Source organism: Mustela lutreola, chromosome 12 (assembly GCF_030435805.1).
Source record: "Mustela lutreola isolate mMusLut2 chromosome 12, mMusLut2.pri, whole genome shotgun sequence".
Taxonomy (NCBI): domain Eukaryota; kingdom Metazoa; phylum Chordata; class Mammalia; order Carnivora; family Mustelidae; genus Mustela; species Mustela lutreola.
The window spans coordinates 9,859,420-9,877,789 of NC_081301.1; the positions used below are offsets into that span (position 1 = coordinate 9,859,420).

Here is an 18,370-nt window from a genome sequence, read left to right on the forward strand (position 1 = left end):
ATAAAGAGTCTTAACGATTCTGGCAGTACCTTCAATTTTAAAATGTCTGATTAGCACTTTCTCACTAGAGGTACGTGGAGACATTGAAAAAACAAAAGATGAAAACTTAACAACAAATGTGGAAACTGGTATCTATAGTTAACTTACTTCTGTAATCTGGAATGAATTTCTCCTTCTCATAAGGATAAGGAAACAAATTTAAAAATGTAGTTACTAACTCATTCTTGTTATGGGCACCTGAAAATTTCACATAGTCCTTTTGCTTTTTTTATTCGTTGTCTTAACATCCAGTAGAGAAATGCTTATCTTCTTTCACTTATTAACTCCACTTACAGAAATTTACCTTTTACTCATATTGCGTAAATATTCAAGAATAGTATGAAGATGTTTATTGCAACATTTTTGTAACAGGGAATAACTGGAAGCAATAAAAATGTCCGTTGGGAAGGGATTGGTTAAATAAATTGGTTATTGTGTGCTACATTATATGCAGTGAATAATGAGATAATTGTATGCATTAAAAAATGCTGATATATTTTTAAATTTAAAGAACATGTAAAAATAAACATACAAATAAAAGGTATATTGTAGAACATTATATATTTACATTATATATTTACTTAAATGTACATCAAAAATGCATTTTTTTAAAGATTTTATTTATTTATTTGACAGAGATCACAGGTAGGCAGAGAGGCAGGCAGAGAAGCAGGCTCCCTACTGAGCAGAGAGCCCAATGCGGGCTCGATCCCAGGACCCTGAGATCATAACCTGACCCGAAGGCAGAGGCTTTAACCCACTGAGCCACCCAGGTGCCCCTAGAAAATGCATTCTTAATGGTGATTATATGGGGGGGCTAGAATTGAGGGGGGGAAGCAATAGGGTATTTTTTACAATGTGTAGCATTTTATTTTCCAATTGGCTTATATTAATTTCAGAATTGAAAAAGAAAGGAAAAATTACAATATTTCTGTGATAGATTGCTTATAAAAAATCCTTCTCTTCCCTGTGTCCATGCCCACGAGCCATTCCCTCCCATAGTCTGTGCTCAGCCAAGGGGATTGCTTTGGCCAATGGAACAGCTCAGACATGATGCAAAGAATCAAAAAGAATGATGCATATTAGAACTGCCCTCTGTTTTGCTGCTTTTGGGATCCTCAGCTGAGTTAGCCTGTTGGATGAGAAACACATGACCCAGCACCCTAGCTGCCAGTCAGGTAACTGCCAGATGTCTAAGGGAGGCCTTCCACCAATAGCTGTCCACACTTGGGCCTTTGTTTCTCTTGCATATTATCTTCTCTCTCTCTGTCCGATGGTCACTTCTTTCTCTTTTACCTATCCAGCTCTCTTTCTTCAAGCAGCTTTCCCTGACTACTCAAGTCCTCCAGTGTATCTCTTTTTTATACTCTTTTCTACACTCAGTCCTATATAATTTAATACTTGGGTGCTGTTTTTCCTCTTTTTCTGTATATGTGTTCGTCTCTTCTATCTAACTGAATTTAAGCTCCTTGGTTGTGGAGATCATGTTACACATCACTTTCTCTGGCCTTCGTGATACTTATCACTTGATAGAATTATACGCAATAACCAGGTTTTCTACTTCTATCCCATGACTTCAAAAGACACCTTGCGGGGGCGCCTGGGTGGCTCAGTTGGTTAAGCAACTGCCTTTGGCTCAGGTCATGATCCTGGAGTCCTGGGATCAAGTCCTACATCAGGCTCCTCGCTCAGCAGGGAGTCTGCTTCTCCCGCTGACCTCTCTCCTCTCATGCTCTCTCTCTCTCTCTCAAATAAATAAATAAAATCTTCAAAAGACACCTTGCCTAACTGCAAGGCAGGTGTCACCAATAGCAAGATCCCCCACTAGGGCAGGAGAAAAGCTATAGAAACATAAGCTGTATTTGTGTCTGCTCTGTAGCCTTCTTATTTCCATGGAATTAGGTATCCTTTGTTAAGTAAATGACAAAATATATAGCAGCCTTTTGTGTGTGGGGGGAGAGTCTCTTTCTGCTAATCTCAAATATGTATTTGTACTATACACTGTGCTACATATGATTATATTAAACTTGAAAAATGTTAACAATATAGTAAGCGAGAGAAGTTTACATGACAAAACAAGTACTGTGCCTGTATACACAAATACTGTGTATGTGTGTATATATATATCCCTCCGCTCTCAGCCCCAAACAACTGAACAACAAATACTACCTCAAATTTCATTAGATTAGTATAGTTTACCAAGAATATTCAGCTTACTTAGTGAGATAAACAAAGGATTGCTTTTATACTTGAAGGTTAAACTTAGGTTAAATGAGAGAATTTGAAGTCTCTCGTTTGGGGGCGCCTGGGTGGCTCAGATAGTTAAGTGTCTGCTAAGGTCATGATCCTAGGGTATTGGGATCAAGCTCCGTGTGGGGCTCCCTGTCCAGCAGAGAGTCTGCTTCGCCCTCTCCCTCTACTGTTCCCCCTGCTTGTGCTCTCTCACTCTCTCTGTCAAATAAATAAATAAATCTTTAAAAAAAAATAGAAGTCTCTCTTTTGGGGGTGCTTTGGTGGCTCAGTGGGTTAAGCATCCAATTTTGATTTCAGCTTAGGTCATGATCTCAGGGTTGTGAGATTGAACCCTGCATTGAGTTCCATGCTAGGTGTGAAGCCTTCTTAAGATTCTCTCTCTCTGCCTTTCCCTCTGAAACACACCCCCTTTCTCACGAGTGTGCACATTCTTCTCTCTCTAAAAAAAAAAAAAAAGAAGTATCTCCTTTTACCATGAAACACGTAAGTATTTTCTCTATTTTAGGTATTTTAGTTGCCATTTGGGTTATAAGGGTCATTCTGAAGTACAGCCTTCACTTCTTTGCTTAGTTGAAAATAATGCTACTGGTGATCAGAGGGTTATTGATTTAACTGAAGTTGTATTAGCATAGACAGGTAGATTAATGAAAAAGAATAGAGTCCCCAAACACAGCCACTTTGTCTGGCAACCCCAAATAGAAATGCTCAGGTATATTGGGATTCATTGTACTGCTTTTGTGTATGTCTGAAAACTTCCAGCATAAAGGAAACTTTAAGACATAACTTTAAAAAGGGGCACTGGGTGGCTCAATGGGTTAAGCCTCTGCCTTTGGCTCAGGTCATGGTCCCAGGGTCCTGGGATCGAGCCCCGCATCGGGCTCTGCTCTTAGCTGGGGGCCTGCTTCCCCCACACCGCCTGCCTCTCTGCCTACTTGTGATCTCTGTCTGTCAAATAAATAAATGGGCTCTTCAAAAAAAAAAGAAAAGACATAACTTAAAAAAATAAAGATACCTTTCACAAAAGCAATAAAAATATGAGACATTGTAATAATGTGAACCAATAATATTAGATCTTCATGCAAAACATTATAAAATTTATTTAGTGCGTATTTTCAACATAAATGGAAAGAGGTACTATTGACACTAAAAATTATTTTTAAAATGTCAGTTCTCCAAATGGATGTCTAGATTCTTTCAAGTCTCATTAGAACCCATTAGGATTTTTTTTGGTAGAACTTGATAAGCTGATTTTAATGTTCATATGCAAGTATAAGGAACCAAGAATAACCAAGGTATTCCTTTAAAAAAAAGAGGAAACGTCACACTTTTTTTTAAGGTTTTATTTATTTGTTTCTCAGAGAGAGAGAGAGAGATTTTGCACAGGCAGGGGGAGCATCAGGCAGAGGGAGAAGCAGGCTCCCTGCTGAGCAAGGAGCCTGCTGTGGGACTCGATTCCAGGATCTTGGGATCACGACCTGAGCCAAAGGCAGACACTTAACCCACTGAGCCAGCCAGGCGTCCTGATGCCACACTTTTTAGTAAAGCTGTAGTAATTAACAGAATGTTAATGAGGAACTAGAAAAACCAGTAGAATAGAACAAAGAGCTGAGACCCAAGCATAAGGGAAAATTGATGACTGCAATTCTAGTCCTGTCAAATTATTCAAATTATTCATATTTTTAAAAATTTTTTAAAAGATTTATTTATTAGAGAGAGTGCGAGGGAGAGAGAGCACAAACTGGGGAGCGGCAGAGCGATAGGGGGAGATAAAGAATCTCAAGCAGACTCTGTGTTGAGCGTGGAGCCTGATGCGGGCTCTGTCTTAAGACCCTGAGATCATGGGGCGCCTGGGTGGCTCAGTGGGTTAAAGCCTCTGTCTTCGGCTCAGGTCATGATCCCAGGGTCCTGGGATTGAGCCCCGCATCAGGCTCTCTGCTCAGCTGGGAGCCTGCTTCCTCCTCTCTCTCTGTCTATTTCTCTGCCTACTTGTGATCTCTGTCAGATAAATAAAATAAAATCTTTAAAAAAAAAAGACTCTGAGATCATGACCTGAGAAGAAACCAAGAGTCAGATGCTTAACAAGTTGTTCCTGTACGGGATTTAAAAAAAAAAAAAAAGAATTCAGAGGGGCGCCTGGGGGGCTCAGTCGTGTTGGGCATCTGCCTTCAGCTCAGGTCATGATCTCTGGGTCCTGAGATAGGGTCCTGAGATCGAGTCCGGCATCGGGCTTTCTGCTCAGCAGGGAGCCTGCTTCCCTGTGCTCTCAGCCTGCTTCTCTGCCTACTGGTGATTTCTCTCTCTCTCTCTCTGTCAAGTAAATAAGATCTTTTTAAAAAATTAATTCAGTTAGGGGATGCCTGGGTGCTCAGTTGGTTAAGCAGCTGCCTTCAGCTCAGGTCATGATCCCAGCGTCCTGGGATCAAGTCCCACATCAGGCTCCTTGCTCCGCAGGGAGCCTACTTCTCCCTCTGACTCTGCCTGCCACTCTGTCTGCCTGTGCTCGCTCTCGCTCGCTCGCTCTCTCTGACAAATAAATAAATAAATAAAATCTTTTAAAAAATTTTAATTCAGTTAGAATTTGTTAATATATATCTGAAATATTGGTTATATTAAACAGTTGAATTTGGAAGGTGAAACTTTAAATCTTTTAAAAGGCTATATTATTGTATGGATGAATTTCTTTAAAAAGACAGAAAAAGAACTTTCCATAGAGATTGAATTCATACCTTTTGGTAACTATTCATAAAAACCCCGGGATGCCTGGGTGGCTCAGTTGGTTGGACAACTGTCTTCGGCTCAGGTCATGATCCCGGAGTTTCGGGATCGATTCCCACATCGGGCTCCCAGCTCCACGGGGAGTCTGCTTCTCCCTCTGACCTTCTCCTCTCTCATGCTCTCTCTCATGGTCTCTTTCTCAAATAAATAAATAAAATCTTTAAAAAAAAAAAAAAAAACCCAAAAGCCCAATCAGTAAACACTAGAATACCAGCAGTCATAGACTCGGGTAAGAAGAGTACCTCACTGGAATCAGTGGGTGGTTATTGTTCGTTTGTAAAACAACCAGTGTTGGGCAGTATGACCCTCCCAAGATTTGGTTGACTCTTTATTGGATTCACGTAGCTTTCACAAACCAACAGCCATAGCCCTAGTTTTTTGAAACTTGCCTCTTTTTCTCTTCTAGAGGTTTTTACAGACACCTTGAGCTTATGAGGCTTCTGCAAAACAATTGGATTCTTATTTCCTTCTCCCTGATCCAGCTTGTTCCAGTGAAAAAATACCTTTGGGGCCACATTCATAGATTTATTCTTAGGCTCTAAGGAAGGTTTTGCCCTGAGGCTGAGACTCCGTTGTTAGTGGTGTTTGTAGCCATCATTCCCCCTCGTATCTTTCACCCATACGCATGAGAAACTGTTTTTGCTGTCCTGAAAGTTCTGGAACTGGTGGGTCATCACTTTTCCTTTTCAGCCCAGCTTGCAGCTATTTCTTTTCTGAGTTCATCTCTTTCTCGTGTTTGTGAAGTGCCCCTAACAGCATCCGGGGCTAGTAGCATACTTTTCCCAGCTTCTTTGTATAAATCCATATGTTCACCAGTCACTTTAACTGCTCTCCAAGTCATTGCAGGCAGATGCTGTTTTGCCTCTGTATTGTATGCGTCATCATTTTTCCAGCCTTCAGTGACAGTGTTGTGTTGCTCAGTTCCAATGCCAGTGTTACATATGTTATGTATTTGTTATGGCAATAGCCTCTTCCTGGTATCCATTTCTGTACTGGCTTTTCCTCAATGAGGCTGCTGTAACAGCTCCAACATTTTAGTGCCTCACTACAATAGAGATTATTTCTAGCTCCCGTGCTAGCTGTAAGTTGTCTGCAGTTCTAAAACTCCATGAAATGGGTCTGACTCTGTGTTCCAGGCTAAGGAGCAGCCCTATCTTGGTCTTAGATTGGAGGGAAGTGAAAGTGCTGAATTGCGTAGTCTCTCTCATGTCATCTTCTAGGACATGGTGTGGGAAACTTGCAATTATATTTCATTGGCCAGAGCAAGTCTTAAGGCCAGGCCCAATGTTCATATGACAGGGAAGAAATTGTCTCTAAGGCATGTGGTTTGAGTTACCAGACCTAAGGGCAGGGATGTATAGTTCACCTACAGAGAGACGATAGAATAATCAAGACCAGTAATACCACTTGCACATCCACTGCTAGATGCGTTCCCTAAAGCAGCACTGTTTTTCAGAGTGCTGAGTTCTTATGTGAAGATAATGAAATTCTAATATGAAGATAACATTTGGAAGCTATCAGTGCGTAAGTGACTACGAATAAGATCACCCCAGGAGAAGAAAAAGAATGCTAGAAACCTCATGGGACAGTGTCTACAAAAGAGACTAAGAATGAACAGAGGTGGGGAATAGAGTAGGAAAGAACAAGTCCTGGACTCTTACAGAACAATTTCTGCTCCAAAAATTACAGCTTTTTAAAAAAGAAAGCCTGAGGGGCGCCTGGGTGGCTCAGTTGAAGGCAGATGCCTTCGGCTCAGGTCATGATCCGTAGGTCGTGGGATCAAGCCCCACATCAGGCTTCCTGCTCGGCGGGGAGCCTGCTTCTCCCTCTTCCTTCCCCACTGCTTATGTTCCCTCTCTCGCTGTGTCTCTCTCTGTCAAATAAATAAAATCTTAAAAAAAAAGAAAGAAAGAAAGAATGAAAGCCTGAATGCAGATGCTTTAAATCTCTCTAGTTTATACCGTCACAAGTCTTAATTTCCAAATAGCTTAGGAGTTTTAAAAATAATACGTGTTTGTTTGTCATTACAGAGATTTGCCACAATATGGGCAGAAGCAGTGGCAGTCCTATTTTGGAAGAACTTTCGATGTTTACACCAAACTCTGGAAGTTCCAGCAGCAGCATCGGTAAAGGAATTTTACAGTTACAGGAGAGTGAAGGGCCAGTTTATGTTAGTTCCAGTTTTGACCTTTACTACCTCAGTACGCTTTATCTCGTGGTGCATTTTAATATAGTTCATCTTCATGACCCAAAGGAAAATAGATTTTTTTCCTATTTATGTAAGTTTTTTAAATGTAATGTTCTCATCTGACCTTTAAAGAGTGTTATATCTGAAATGGTTCAGATTAACATAGGTAGGCTTGATGCATGGTTTCATTCTAAAATAGGTGTTGTTTATTTGGTCAAAGCTGTATTGGGGGGAGGTTGTTGCTTTTAATTTTCGTGAGCATAGCTCAAAGAAGTTTCTTTTCATATTTCAGCATACTTTAGGTAGACATTTAATACATGCTTTTTGAATTTAGTTGAATGATGTTGAAATCTCATGAAAAATTCATGAATTTGAATTTATGAATTCAGAATTTTATGCTGAATTGGGTGGTATTTTATCCTATTAAATTTACAGATTTGGTTATTTTTGGAATTTATAGTCTCTTATTTCTATTTTCTTATCTCCTATGTAAAACAGACAAGTCTTGGATAATCGGTATGGCTTGAAGCGGTGGCAAATAGGGGAAATTGCTTCTAAGATTGGGCAGCTATACTACCATTATTAGTAAGTGAATTACATATGGAAAAAATAAAGCATTGTCCTGATTTAAACACAGCATGCAGAAGTATGCATAATATACTTACTTGGCAGGAGGGAAAACTAAGGCATTACAAATGAACCCCAGATCGTAGTGATGAAAACAGTATTATGAAATGATCTTCCATAATTTAAGTAACATTATTTGCTTCAAAGGCTTGCCTTCCTAACAGTTCATTTGGGCAGACTCATTTATAACTTAAATGCTCGTGATCTTGGTTTTAGATAAATCGTAAATATGAAATGAATTTATAATTCTTAATGGCTTCACTTAAATCTTGATCATATCATAACTATATGTTTGAATGAGTGGTTTTGGGGGAATACTTTAAAACTCATATTTGTAGGATGTATCTAAAAGGCTACATGAAGCAGATAAATCTCACTGATGAGATGAGATCCTTAATGATGAGTCAAGGAAAGAAGATAATTCCTTTTCGGAATCTAAATCTCGTTGAGTATCGGGTATACCATAAAAAGCTTGGACCATATGGAATTTCTTCCTCTTCCTGTCTCTTGGCATGCCATCCAACATTCCCCCATTAAAATCACTCTTTCAGGTAGAATATTTTCTTAAGAAGTCTCTTGTAAAACTAGAAATGTTAAACAGAGAACATGATTCATCAGCATCCTCTGAAGATTAATACGGATTAGTCCATTTCTGAGTCCTATGAGAAACTGAAGAAATGAGCCAAAGGACAAGTGACTCTGTATGGATTTGGGGAAGGCCGTGAAAGGTCTGGTGGAAAGATGTAACTGGGTGGAATGCTGTTTGGAGAATCCTTTTAAAGAATGAGAATAATGTGTACTTTGGATTGCCATCAAAAAAGGCTTGGGAGCAGTGGGGAGGTATATATATATATATATATATTTTTTTTTTTACCTTATCGTTATTTTTACCCATTGTAAGGGTATTAAGATTATTGCGTTGCTGATTGCAAATTTAGGATAGTCCTTCCCGTCCCCTCCTGTAGAGGAATAGAAGAAGAATAAAACAAGTATTCGTCATGAAGATTTTGAGACACTGTCAAATTTAAGGATTTTTTTTTCCTCATAGCCTACGCACATCTGAGACCAGCTATCTGAATGAAGCTTTCTCCTTCTATTCTGCAATCAGACAGAGATCATATTATTCTCAAGTCAATAAAGAGGACAGGTATGCACCTACTATGTTTTTAGAGAGGAGATAAAACACTCAGAATTTTTAGCCTGTATGGAAATTATGCAAAGAAGCACACATTTGTTTATAACTTTTATTAATTTAAATGGACTTTACTGAGCACCTTACAATATATTAGGCCTTTTTTTTTTTTAAGTTTTTAAATTTTTATGAACATATAATATATTTTAATCCCCAGGGGTGCAGGTCTGTGAATCGCCAGGTTTACACACTTCACAGCACTCACCATAGCACAAACCCTCCCAAATGTCCATAACCCCACCTCCCTTTTCCAACCCCCCTCCCCTAGCAACCCTCAGTTTGTTTTGTGAGATTAAGAGTCACTTATGGTTTGTCTTTCTCCCAATCCCATCTTGTTTCATTTATTCTTCTCCTACCCCCTTAACCCCCCATGTTGCATCTCCACTTCATCATATCAGGGAGATCATATGATAGTTGTCTTTCTCCGATTGACTTATTTTGCTAAGCATGATACCCTTTAGTTCCATCCACATTGTCGCAAATGGCAAGATTTCATTTCTTTTGATGACTGCATAGTATTCTGTTGTGTATATATACCACATCTTCTTTATCCATTCATCTATTGATGGACATCTAGGTTCTTTCCATAGTTTGGCTATTGTGGACATTGCTGCTAAACATTCGGGTGCACGTGCCCCTTCGGATCACTACGTTTGTATCTTTGGGTAAATACCCAGTAGTGCAACTGCTGGGTCATAGGGTAGTTCTATTTTCAACATTTTGAGGAACCTCCATGCTGCTTTCCAGAGTGGTTGCACCAGCTTGCATTCCCACCAGCAGTGTAGGAGGGTTCCCCTTTCTCCGCATCCTCCAGCATCTGTCATTTCCTGACTTGTTAATTTTAGCCATTCTGACTGGTGTGAGGTGATATCTCATTGTGGTTTTGATTTGTATTTCCCTGATGCTGAGTGAGGTGGAGCACTTTTTCATTTGTCTGTTGGCCATCTGGATATCTTCTTTGCAGAAATGTCTCTTCATGTCTTCTGCCCATTTCTTGATTGGATTATTTGTTCTTTGGGTGTTGAGTTTGCTAAGTTCTTTACAAATTTTGGACACTAGCTATATTAGGCTTTCTTAAGCATACAGACCTATGTTACCTAAAAGCAATAAATGTCATAGATGTAACAACAAATGTCCTAGTACCTGGGAGAAATCAGAGCATGAAGGAGGGGTTGATTATTTCTTAATGAGAGATTGGAGAGACCCACAAAGTTTCATAGAAATGAAACAATTCCAAAGTGAGGCTTAGGGATAGCCTTTGTTCTTGTTATCCTGTATAATTTAAATTCATATACATTCAGAAGCCTGCTGACAGCTGTGGGTGGGGCTAAAGAAAAGGCCGCTAAAGCTGTTTACATTGTCTTATATAAACTGGATATGTTATGGTGGTGTAGCTCCAGTGTAAGAAAAAAAAAATCATGCAGAATTTATTCATTCCCAACTGTCATCTGTTGAGCCACGTGTCTTGTATTTGGCAGTGGTATAGATGCTTGGGTGGGAGAAGAGAAAAGAAAAGAAGAAGGTTTACAGGTGTTCTCTCTTCCTTTCAGAGGATTATCTTCTTATGAAGTTACAGACATATTTGGGGTACGGGTAGACTGTGATATTATTAATTCCAGGGGAAGACATAATTGCTGAAAGAATCAGGGTTCTGCTGGAGAATCTCTGTTACTAGTATTCCAGGAATTGTTGGGAGGGAAAACTCAAGCATAGAAGATCTGAATGTTCTCTCTACTGCCGACAGCAGAGCTCACAGTTGTTATATAGTGAAAAAATTATATTCTCTTACCAGCAGACAAGAACATAATTTTGACATATTTTTCTAGAGAACCCTTTATGGTTGGCTATCATAAGCTTTCTGGCTAAACAGCAGTATTTTTTGGAAAGCACCACTCCTGTAAATCCCCTTCATTACCTAGCAGATCTTGTTCAGGCTTGTGCAAAGGAGTTTGCTTGATACAAGGAAGGCAGGCAGATTCTCTGTTTTCCCTGAAGTCATCAGTGTGCTTCATTCTTCCATCAAAAGTTCCATCAGTTACCTACATCTCCTTCAGATTTTCTCATGGCTTACCTCACCTATTCTCACTACAGATATATTTCCTCAGAACACAACCCCCCCCAATTTTTGTGTTCATATTGTACAATTTGAATTCATGGTGAGATAAATTTTATTTCTAAAAATATGCAAAGGGGCTATGTAATGAATATCTTTTCAGTATGAAAAGACATATAAGGGAAGAACCTTTTTTTTAAAAAAGATTTTTATTTATTCATTTGAGAGAGAGGGACAGCAGGAGCAGGGGGAGGGGCAGAGGGAGAAGGAGGAGCAGGCTCCCTGATGAGCAGGAACCCTGTGCAGGGCTGGATCCCAGGACCTGGAGATCAGGACCTGAGCCAAAGGCAGACATTTAACCAACTGAGCCACCCAGATGCCCCAAGGAAAGAACCATTTTAAGCAATAATGAAATACCTTGTATAATTCACTCTTCTGCATTTTCTAATTCACTCAAAGGGAAATTGGCCTTGGGCCCTTTGGCTTAAAACCAACAGTTTCCTTTATTAAAATCCTTTTCTATCTTAATAGCAAATACCCCATATGAATGATTTTCCTATGCTGCCTCCTAGAGCAAGGCAGATGAACAGAGGTAGGATTATTTATTTATTTATTTATTTGAGGTAGGATTATTTATAACCAGTATGACAAATCTCTTGCCTGAGGCCACTAAATTAAAATCTTGACCTTGTTCCCTGTACCTTAGAAAGGATGATTGTTGGTAGGTTGTTTCTCAGTTCATACAGGGTAGGAAGACAGCCAAGGTAACTTGCTATTAGGTACTAAAATGAACAGCTGGTTTAGCATAATAACCCTCTAGTTCCATCCATGTCTTTGCAAATGGCAAGATTTCGTTCTTTTTTTGATGACTGGATTATATTCTATGGTATTAATAAAGTAAGATGAAAACTGAGAGGGAGGCAAACCATAAGAGACTCTTAAGTCTAGGAAATAAACTAAGGGTTGCTGGGTATTAGGAAGACACTTGATACAAGGAGCACTGGTGTTGCATGCAACTCATGAATCACTAAATTCTACCCCTGAAGTTAATAATACAGTATATGTTAACTAAATTGAATTTAAATAAAAAAAATAAAGCGAACAGCTGGTTGATTAAAATTAAGTAAGAGAGTATTGCACAATTTCGCAGTTCCTTTAAAAGCAAAAATCTCTCCTCAAAGGGGCAAATTCTCTCTGCATTGTCTCAGTACCTAAGGACTGTGTTAGAGCCAGAAGGAATGGTACATTCCAGTGATCACCAAGAGCGACACATACACAACTCTGAAAATGTCTCATTCCATCATTATTGTGTTTAGTAGGGGAGATATTACTGCATAATCATTTGCCCTGGGAGCCACTGACTCTGGCTTTGCAAATGGCTGAGGCTGACCTGGTCAGAGTTCAATATGGAGAGGATGAAGTTTCTGAGTACCCAGAGGTTGGGGCCATGTGCGCTCAGCCACCTGGGAAGACTGTTTCTCGGGCAGATGTATAGAGTCAGTGGGCTGAGTCAGTTAGAAGCAGTGGGCCTGGCAGTCTGGACAAAGCTACGGCTCTGGAGTACCAGAAGAACTTTGTCAGGAGAATCGTGATGTCAGCTGTGGGGGTGACATAATGGACTTTTTCCATCATGGGAACCGTGAATCGAATCTTGAGGACCGTGGCACCTTCTAGTAGTGGTGTGTGTAGGGAGGACTTGAAGTGGACCTTCCTACCGTGGTTCACGGGATATTTTCCTTCTGCAGTTTGATGTGTTTTCAGACAGTGGGGCTGTGGGTTGTTGAGGTTTTGGGGCCTGACAGGGGTAACCTCTCGTGTGTATGAATGGATAGCCCTGACTTATTTACCTGACCTCTGCTCAGTTCGACACAGTGGTTTCCACAACAGAACACATCCATCTACTGCTGTGTGTTCATGTAATACAAGGATGGCACGGCTGTTTGGGAACTGTCTGGTAGCTTAGGATCCTTTTGACATTTTTGAAGTGCAGTGAAAAAAAAGAAAGGGTAGATACACTATGAGCACCGTATGTGCCTACGAAGCCTAAAACATTTACTGTCTGGCCATTTGCAAAAATTTGCCAATGCCTAGTTCAATAAGTGTTTGTGTAATCAGTGTTACATAATTGTGTGATATGATACAAATCCACAGAACCTGTTTTATTTTTATCAAAAAATTAAAGAAATTTTCTTATTAATAGTTTAGCTATGAATGAACATCTTCCTCCTGCAGATTTTCCTCCTGTTTGAATTCCACTTTGATAATGTGATAGGCTAAACAATAAAAAACAACTGTATCCAAAATAACCTAGAGATGCTGGATAAACAGATCAACTGTCTTTTTTTTTTTTTTTCTTTTTAAAGGTTTTATTTATTTATTTATTTATTTATTTATTTATTTATGAGAAAGACAGAGATAGTGAGCTAGAGCATGAGCAGGGAGAATAGGGAGAAGCAGGCTTCCCACTGACCAGGGAGCCCCCCCATGGGGCTCGATCCCAGGGCCCCAGGATCATGACCTGAACTGAAGGCAGATGCTTAACCCACTGAGCCACCCAGGCGTCCCTCAGCCATCCTTTTAAATGGACAGTTTAGCTGTCAAGAAAGTAAGGGAAATCCTCAGGTCATTCACCCTGTGACCAGTGCTGGGACACCCTTGTAGGAGGGTGGTTAGTTCTGGTGATGTAAGAGAACGATTCTGGATTTCTTCAGAAAGAGGAAAATTGAAACTCGAAGGAAGAGGGGATTTACAAGGATTGGTAAGAAAAAAGTTAGCCCTTTGTTTCCTAAAACACCACGGACTTCATAAGACAGTGGTCATTGTATTAATGGCTAATTGAGGTTATTGAGATAAAGTGGGGCCAAATTCTGGACAAAACAAGAACATGAAAGAAGAAAGTAAAGAACTAAACCATACCAATAACATCCATTTATCGTCCAGAAGAAGCTTAGAGTCAGTAAAGTTTGCTTATTAAAATATTAACAAAAATAGGGGCACCTGGGAGGCTCAGTGGGTTAAAGCCTCTGCCTTCAGCTCAGGTCATGATCTCAGGGCCCTGGGATCGAGCCCTGCATCGGGCTCTCTGCTCAGCTGGGAGCCTGCTTCCCCCGCTCTCTCTCTCTGCCTAGCTCTCTGCCTACTTGTGATCTCTCTCTCTCTCTGTCAAATAAATAATCTTTTTTAAAAAATTCAAAAGATAAAAAAATTAACAAAAATATTTTAAGAACATAAAGAAAATGTGTAACTTCAAAACAGGTAGAGGGGAGGAAAGTGAAAATTAAAATTATGATGTATGATCTTTACAACAAATGTAGGAAAGGAATACACACTAAAATATAATTAGCACAAAAATCTAAAGTAGAAATAAATACAAGTACATTGGTAATCATAGTAAATGAAAGTGATCTAAACTTCCTAATAAAAGTCAGAGATTATCAGTATGCCTTTTAAAGGAAAATCCAATAATATAGTGTTTATAAGAGATCCTCCAAAGATACAAGGTACAGGAAAAGATAAAATAGATAGCCGAGGGAAGAAATGCCACTATATTTAAGGCAGGGAGCATTATTAAAGATAGAGGTTTACTTCATACTGGTACAAGGAACAACTAAAAAAAAAAAAAATCCAAACTTGTATATGCCCAATAATGTAATATTAGAGTAAAGCAAAAAGTGGCATATTTTATGGAAGAAATTGATAAATGATCCAATCAGTATACAAGAAGATTTTTCATATACTATATTTAATCATTTATCAAGAAAACAAAAAACTGAGGTTTGAATAACATAATTAAAAACTTGTTCTAATGTGCTTAAAACTGCCAACAATGTGCAAATGCACATAATTTTCAAGCTTAAATGAAACTTTTGTGAAATTGACTTAAACCTGACATAAAACACGTTTCAATGATTTTCAAGTGTAGGATGTCTAACCATGGTCCAGTGCCATTAAAAATTAAGAATGACAACATAATTTTTAAAAAATCAATAAATATATCAATTAGTAGACACCTTTCTAAATACCTCATGGGTCAAAGAGGAATTTTTACAAATTTTATCATGGAAAGTGTCCAGCATATACAAAATATGCTGTTGTAAGATTATTACAATTGTAACGGCGGCTGTGGAAATCGGAAATACCGAGTTTGAATTGATAAGGGATGAGTATAAAGGGTCAAGTGTGAAGAGGTACAATATTGATGGTCAATAGCCTTTGATCATTTACTTGTAGCAACCACTAAAGTAAGGAAAGAGGTGTTTAAGTAGGAAATTGACAGACGACATAAAATAGAGCACTAAAATATATGTGATGAACTGGAAAGAAAGCAAGAAAGGAGCACTAGAAAACAAATACAGGACGGGCAAATAGAAAACAGACAGCCCAGTGGGAGATGCAAACCCAGCCAAAGTAACAGATAAAATGTAAACGGTCCAACTTCCTGAGTCTGTGAGGCAGAGATTGTCTGGATAAAAAAAGCTAACTAAATGTGGTCTACAATATACCAGTTAACATGAAAAGACACAGGTACTTGAAAGGCGAAGATACAAGAAGATATGGCATACAAGCAGTAAGCATAAGAAAACTGGGTTTGATTACATTAATACCAGAAAATAAGATTTCAAAACAAAAAATGTTCTTCCTGGAACTCTTTTCACCTCATATTTTCCTGCGGTTGTCTTCTACCACAACATCACTCTCGCTAGGAACCCTCCTCTATGGGCTCAGATAGTATCCTTTAGTCCTCCTGTTGTTGTATGTATTCTGTCATTGTGTTTATCTGTGTCCACTATGTTATAGGTAACTTCCTGTCTCTGAGATTTGTGAAGAGGGGGCTGGGTCTGTAGTTTTTGTTTTAATCATTCTTCTAGCAGAGTGCCTGAGGCATCTAAGGCCCCCCGTGGGTATTTGTTCAATGAATGAATATGTGAATAAACGTAATGAGTCTACGAGTAAGAAACGTGTTTACATACGACTAGAGGGTATGTGCGGAAATAGTTGTAACTGTGCAAAATAATATCTGAAGAGTTTAAAAGCTGCCAGAGAGCTGGAAAAATCAAAGAGCATGTTTTCTTTTTTGAGTCTAATGAGTTAACTTCCTCTTTGCCGTAGACCTGAGTTGGTCGTTAAGAAGCTACGATACTATGCAAGGTTTATTGTAGTTTGTCTTCTGCTCAACAAAATGGATGTTGTGAAGGATTTGGTGAAGGTGAGTGTGCTTTAAAATTGTTAAAATCCTAGGCTGTAATTGTGTATGGATAATTTTGTTTCTCAAAAATAGACTCAGGGTAGGGCGCCTGGGTGGCTCAGTGGGTTAAGCCGCTGCCTTCGGCTCAGGTCATGATCTCAGGGTCCTGGGATCGAGTCCCGCATCGGGCTCTCTGCTCAGCAGGGAGCCTGCTTTCTCCTCTCTCTCTCTCTGCCTGTCTCTCTGCCTACTTGTAATCTCTCTCTGTCAAATAAATAAATAAATCTTAAAAAAAAAAAATAGACTCAGGGTAATAAATAATTTTAATATATGTAAAACATTACAGCATTCAAAGTATAGTAGCTTTGGACAAGGGCAGTGCTAAAAGGATTTTCCTGCTCTGTCATATTTCTGATACACACTAGCCTGAGACATTTCTCTTAATTCCTTGCTTTTGTCCCTTAAGCATGTTTCACATTTCACTACCCATCAATGGATGGTCAAGAAATGCAAACCAAAGGTAAAATACTTGGTTTAAGAGAAAATAATTGAAAGGTTAGGTCAAGAGTAAGCATATACTGTTTTACAAAGGTATTGTGAATGAGTTTGGGTCTTCCCATCCTTTTGCTCTGTCTGCCTCACTCCCCTTCATTAGCTGAGGTAATTAGGAGGTAACCGTACCCGGAATTCACTCCCTATCTGTAGTTACTGCATACCCCATTCTGGTTGCACTCTGTATTCAGTCAGTCCTTCCAGTGGTGTGCTTCCTAATATTTGGTACTCAACTAGAACATGCTAGTTTTTTGTGGTGTGTGTGTGTGTGTGTGTGTGTGTATGTGTGTATGTGTTTTATTTGAACGAGAGAGAGAAAGAGTACAAGTAGGGGAAAGGGCGAAGGGATGGGGACCTGAGCAGGAACCCCCGCGTCCCCATGCAGGGCTTGATCCCAGGAACTGAAGGTCATGACCTGAATCAAAGGCAGACGCATAACCCATTGAGCCACCCAGGCGCCCCAGAACATGTTAGTTTTGCCAGGTCCTTCTGTCTTCTTCCATCTCTAGTTGCTAATAAGACTCTTCCCAAAACACACTATGATATAAATCCAATGAAAATCATCTAGACGGTCTTCATTTTTTTCCAAATATTAAAAATTGGGGGTTTTATCTCTAAGAATCTTCTTTTAATAAATTAAGTGCTGATGTAGCATTGATTAAATATGAGTTACTCTCTATCTCTATGAAGATCTTACTAGTATGTATTATTCTGGAGTCTTAAAGCAAAATAAAGCAGTATTCTTTGTTTTTGGCTATAATTGGGACTATTATATTGGGACTTTTTGGCTATAGATGGGACTATATGTTGATAATAATCAAGCTTCTTAACTATATCAATTTCTGTAAAGAATATGGTATAATATAGCAACCTATTTTTATGTGTATTTTTCCTATAATCATTTTTCTTTGTGATATTTTAAAATTAGGAATTATCAGATGAAATTGAAGACTATACTCACCGCTTTAATACAGAAGATCAAGTGGAGTGGAACCTGGTGCTTCAAGAAGTAGCAGCTTTCATTGAGGTCAGCTTTTGACAAGGATGATTGTGTAATCACGGATAATATGCATTTTTATTGTGTGTATATATCACACAATATGTACTGACATTGTGTCTTGTCCATCAACTACTTACTACTTTTTTTCTCCAGGCGGACCCTGTGATGGTACTGAATGATGACAATACCATTGTTATCACATCTAATCGCCTCGCTGAAACAGGAGCCCCGTTGCTGGAACAGGGCATGATTGTGGGACAGTTGTCTCTGGCTGACGCACTCATTATTGGTAATTGCAATAACCAGGTAAAGAATGGTGAAGGAATTATACTAAAAATTCACTTCGAAAAATAATGCTTTCCTATTATTAAAGAATTATAGATTTTTATTACACAATGACTTTCCTTGTAAATATCCTAAATCCATTTGTGAGAAAATGGTTAATTCAATTATGCCATGTCCGTATGGACTGTATTACAGACATTTGCAGGTTTAGGATTTTTCAT

The 18,370-nt window shown here is 39.0% G+C and overlaps 1 protein-coding gene across 5 annotated transcripts in view; it reads left to right on the plus strand.

The window, feature by feature from the left end:
* SCAI (suppressor of cancer cell invasion) overlaps window positions 1–18,370 on the plus strand; it is a 134,650-nt gene that overhangs the window by 81,343 nt on the left and 34,937 nt on the right. For all 5 annotated transcript variants that reach the window (XR_009346410.1, XM_059142320.1, XM_059142321.1 and 2 more), the window contains 6 exons: window positions 7,098–7,193; window positions 7,754–7,840; window positions 8,931–9,029; window positions 16,237–16,333; window positions 17,793–17,891; window positions 18,018–18,170. Coding sequence is in view for 4 of the 5 variants with exons in the window: in XM_059142320.1 (XP_058998303.1) it covers window positions 7,098–7,193; window positions 7,754–7,840; window positions 8,931–9,029; window positions 16,237–16,333; window positions 17,793–17,891; window positions 18,018–18,170 (631 nt within the window). In the remaining variant the exon portion in view is untranslated. The remainder of the gene's footprint in view (window positions 1–7,097; window positions 7,194–7,753; window positions 7,841–8,930; window positions 9,030–16,236; window positions 16,334–17,792; window positions 17,892–18,017; window positions 18,171–18,370) is intronic.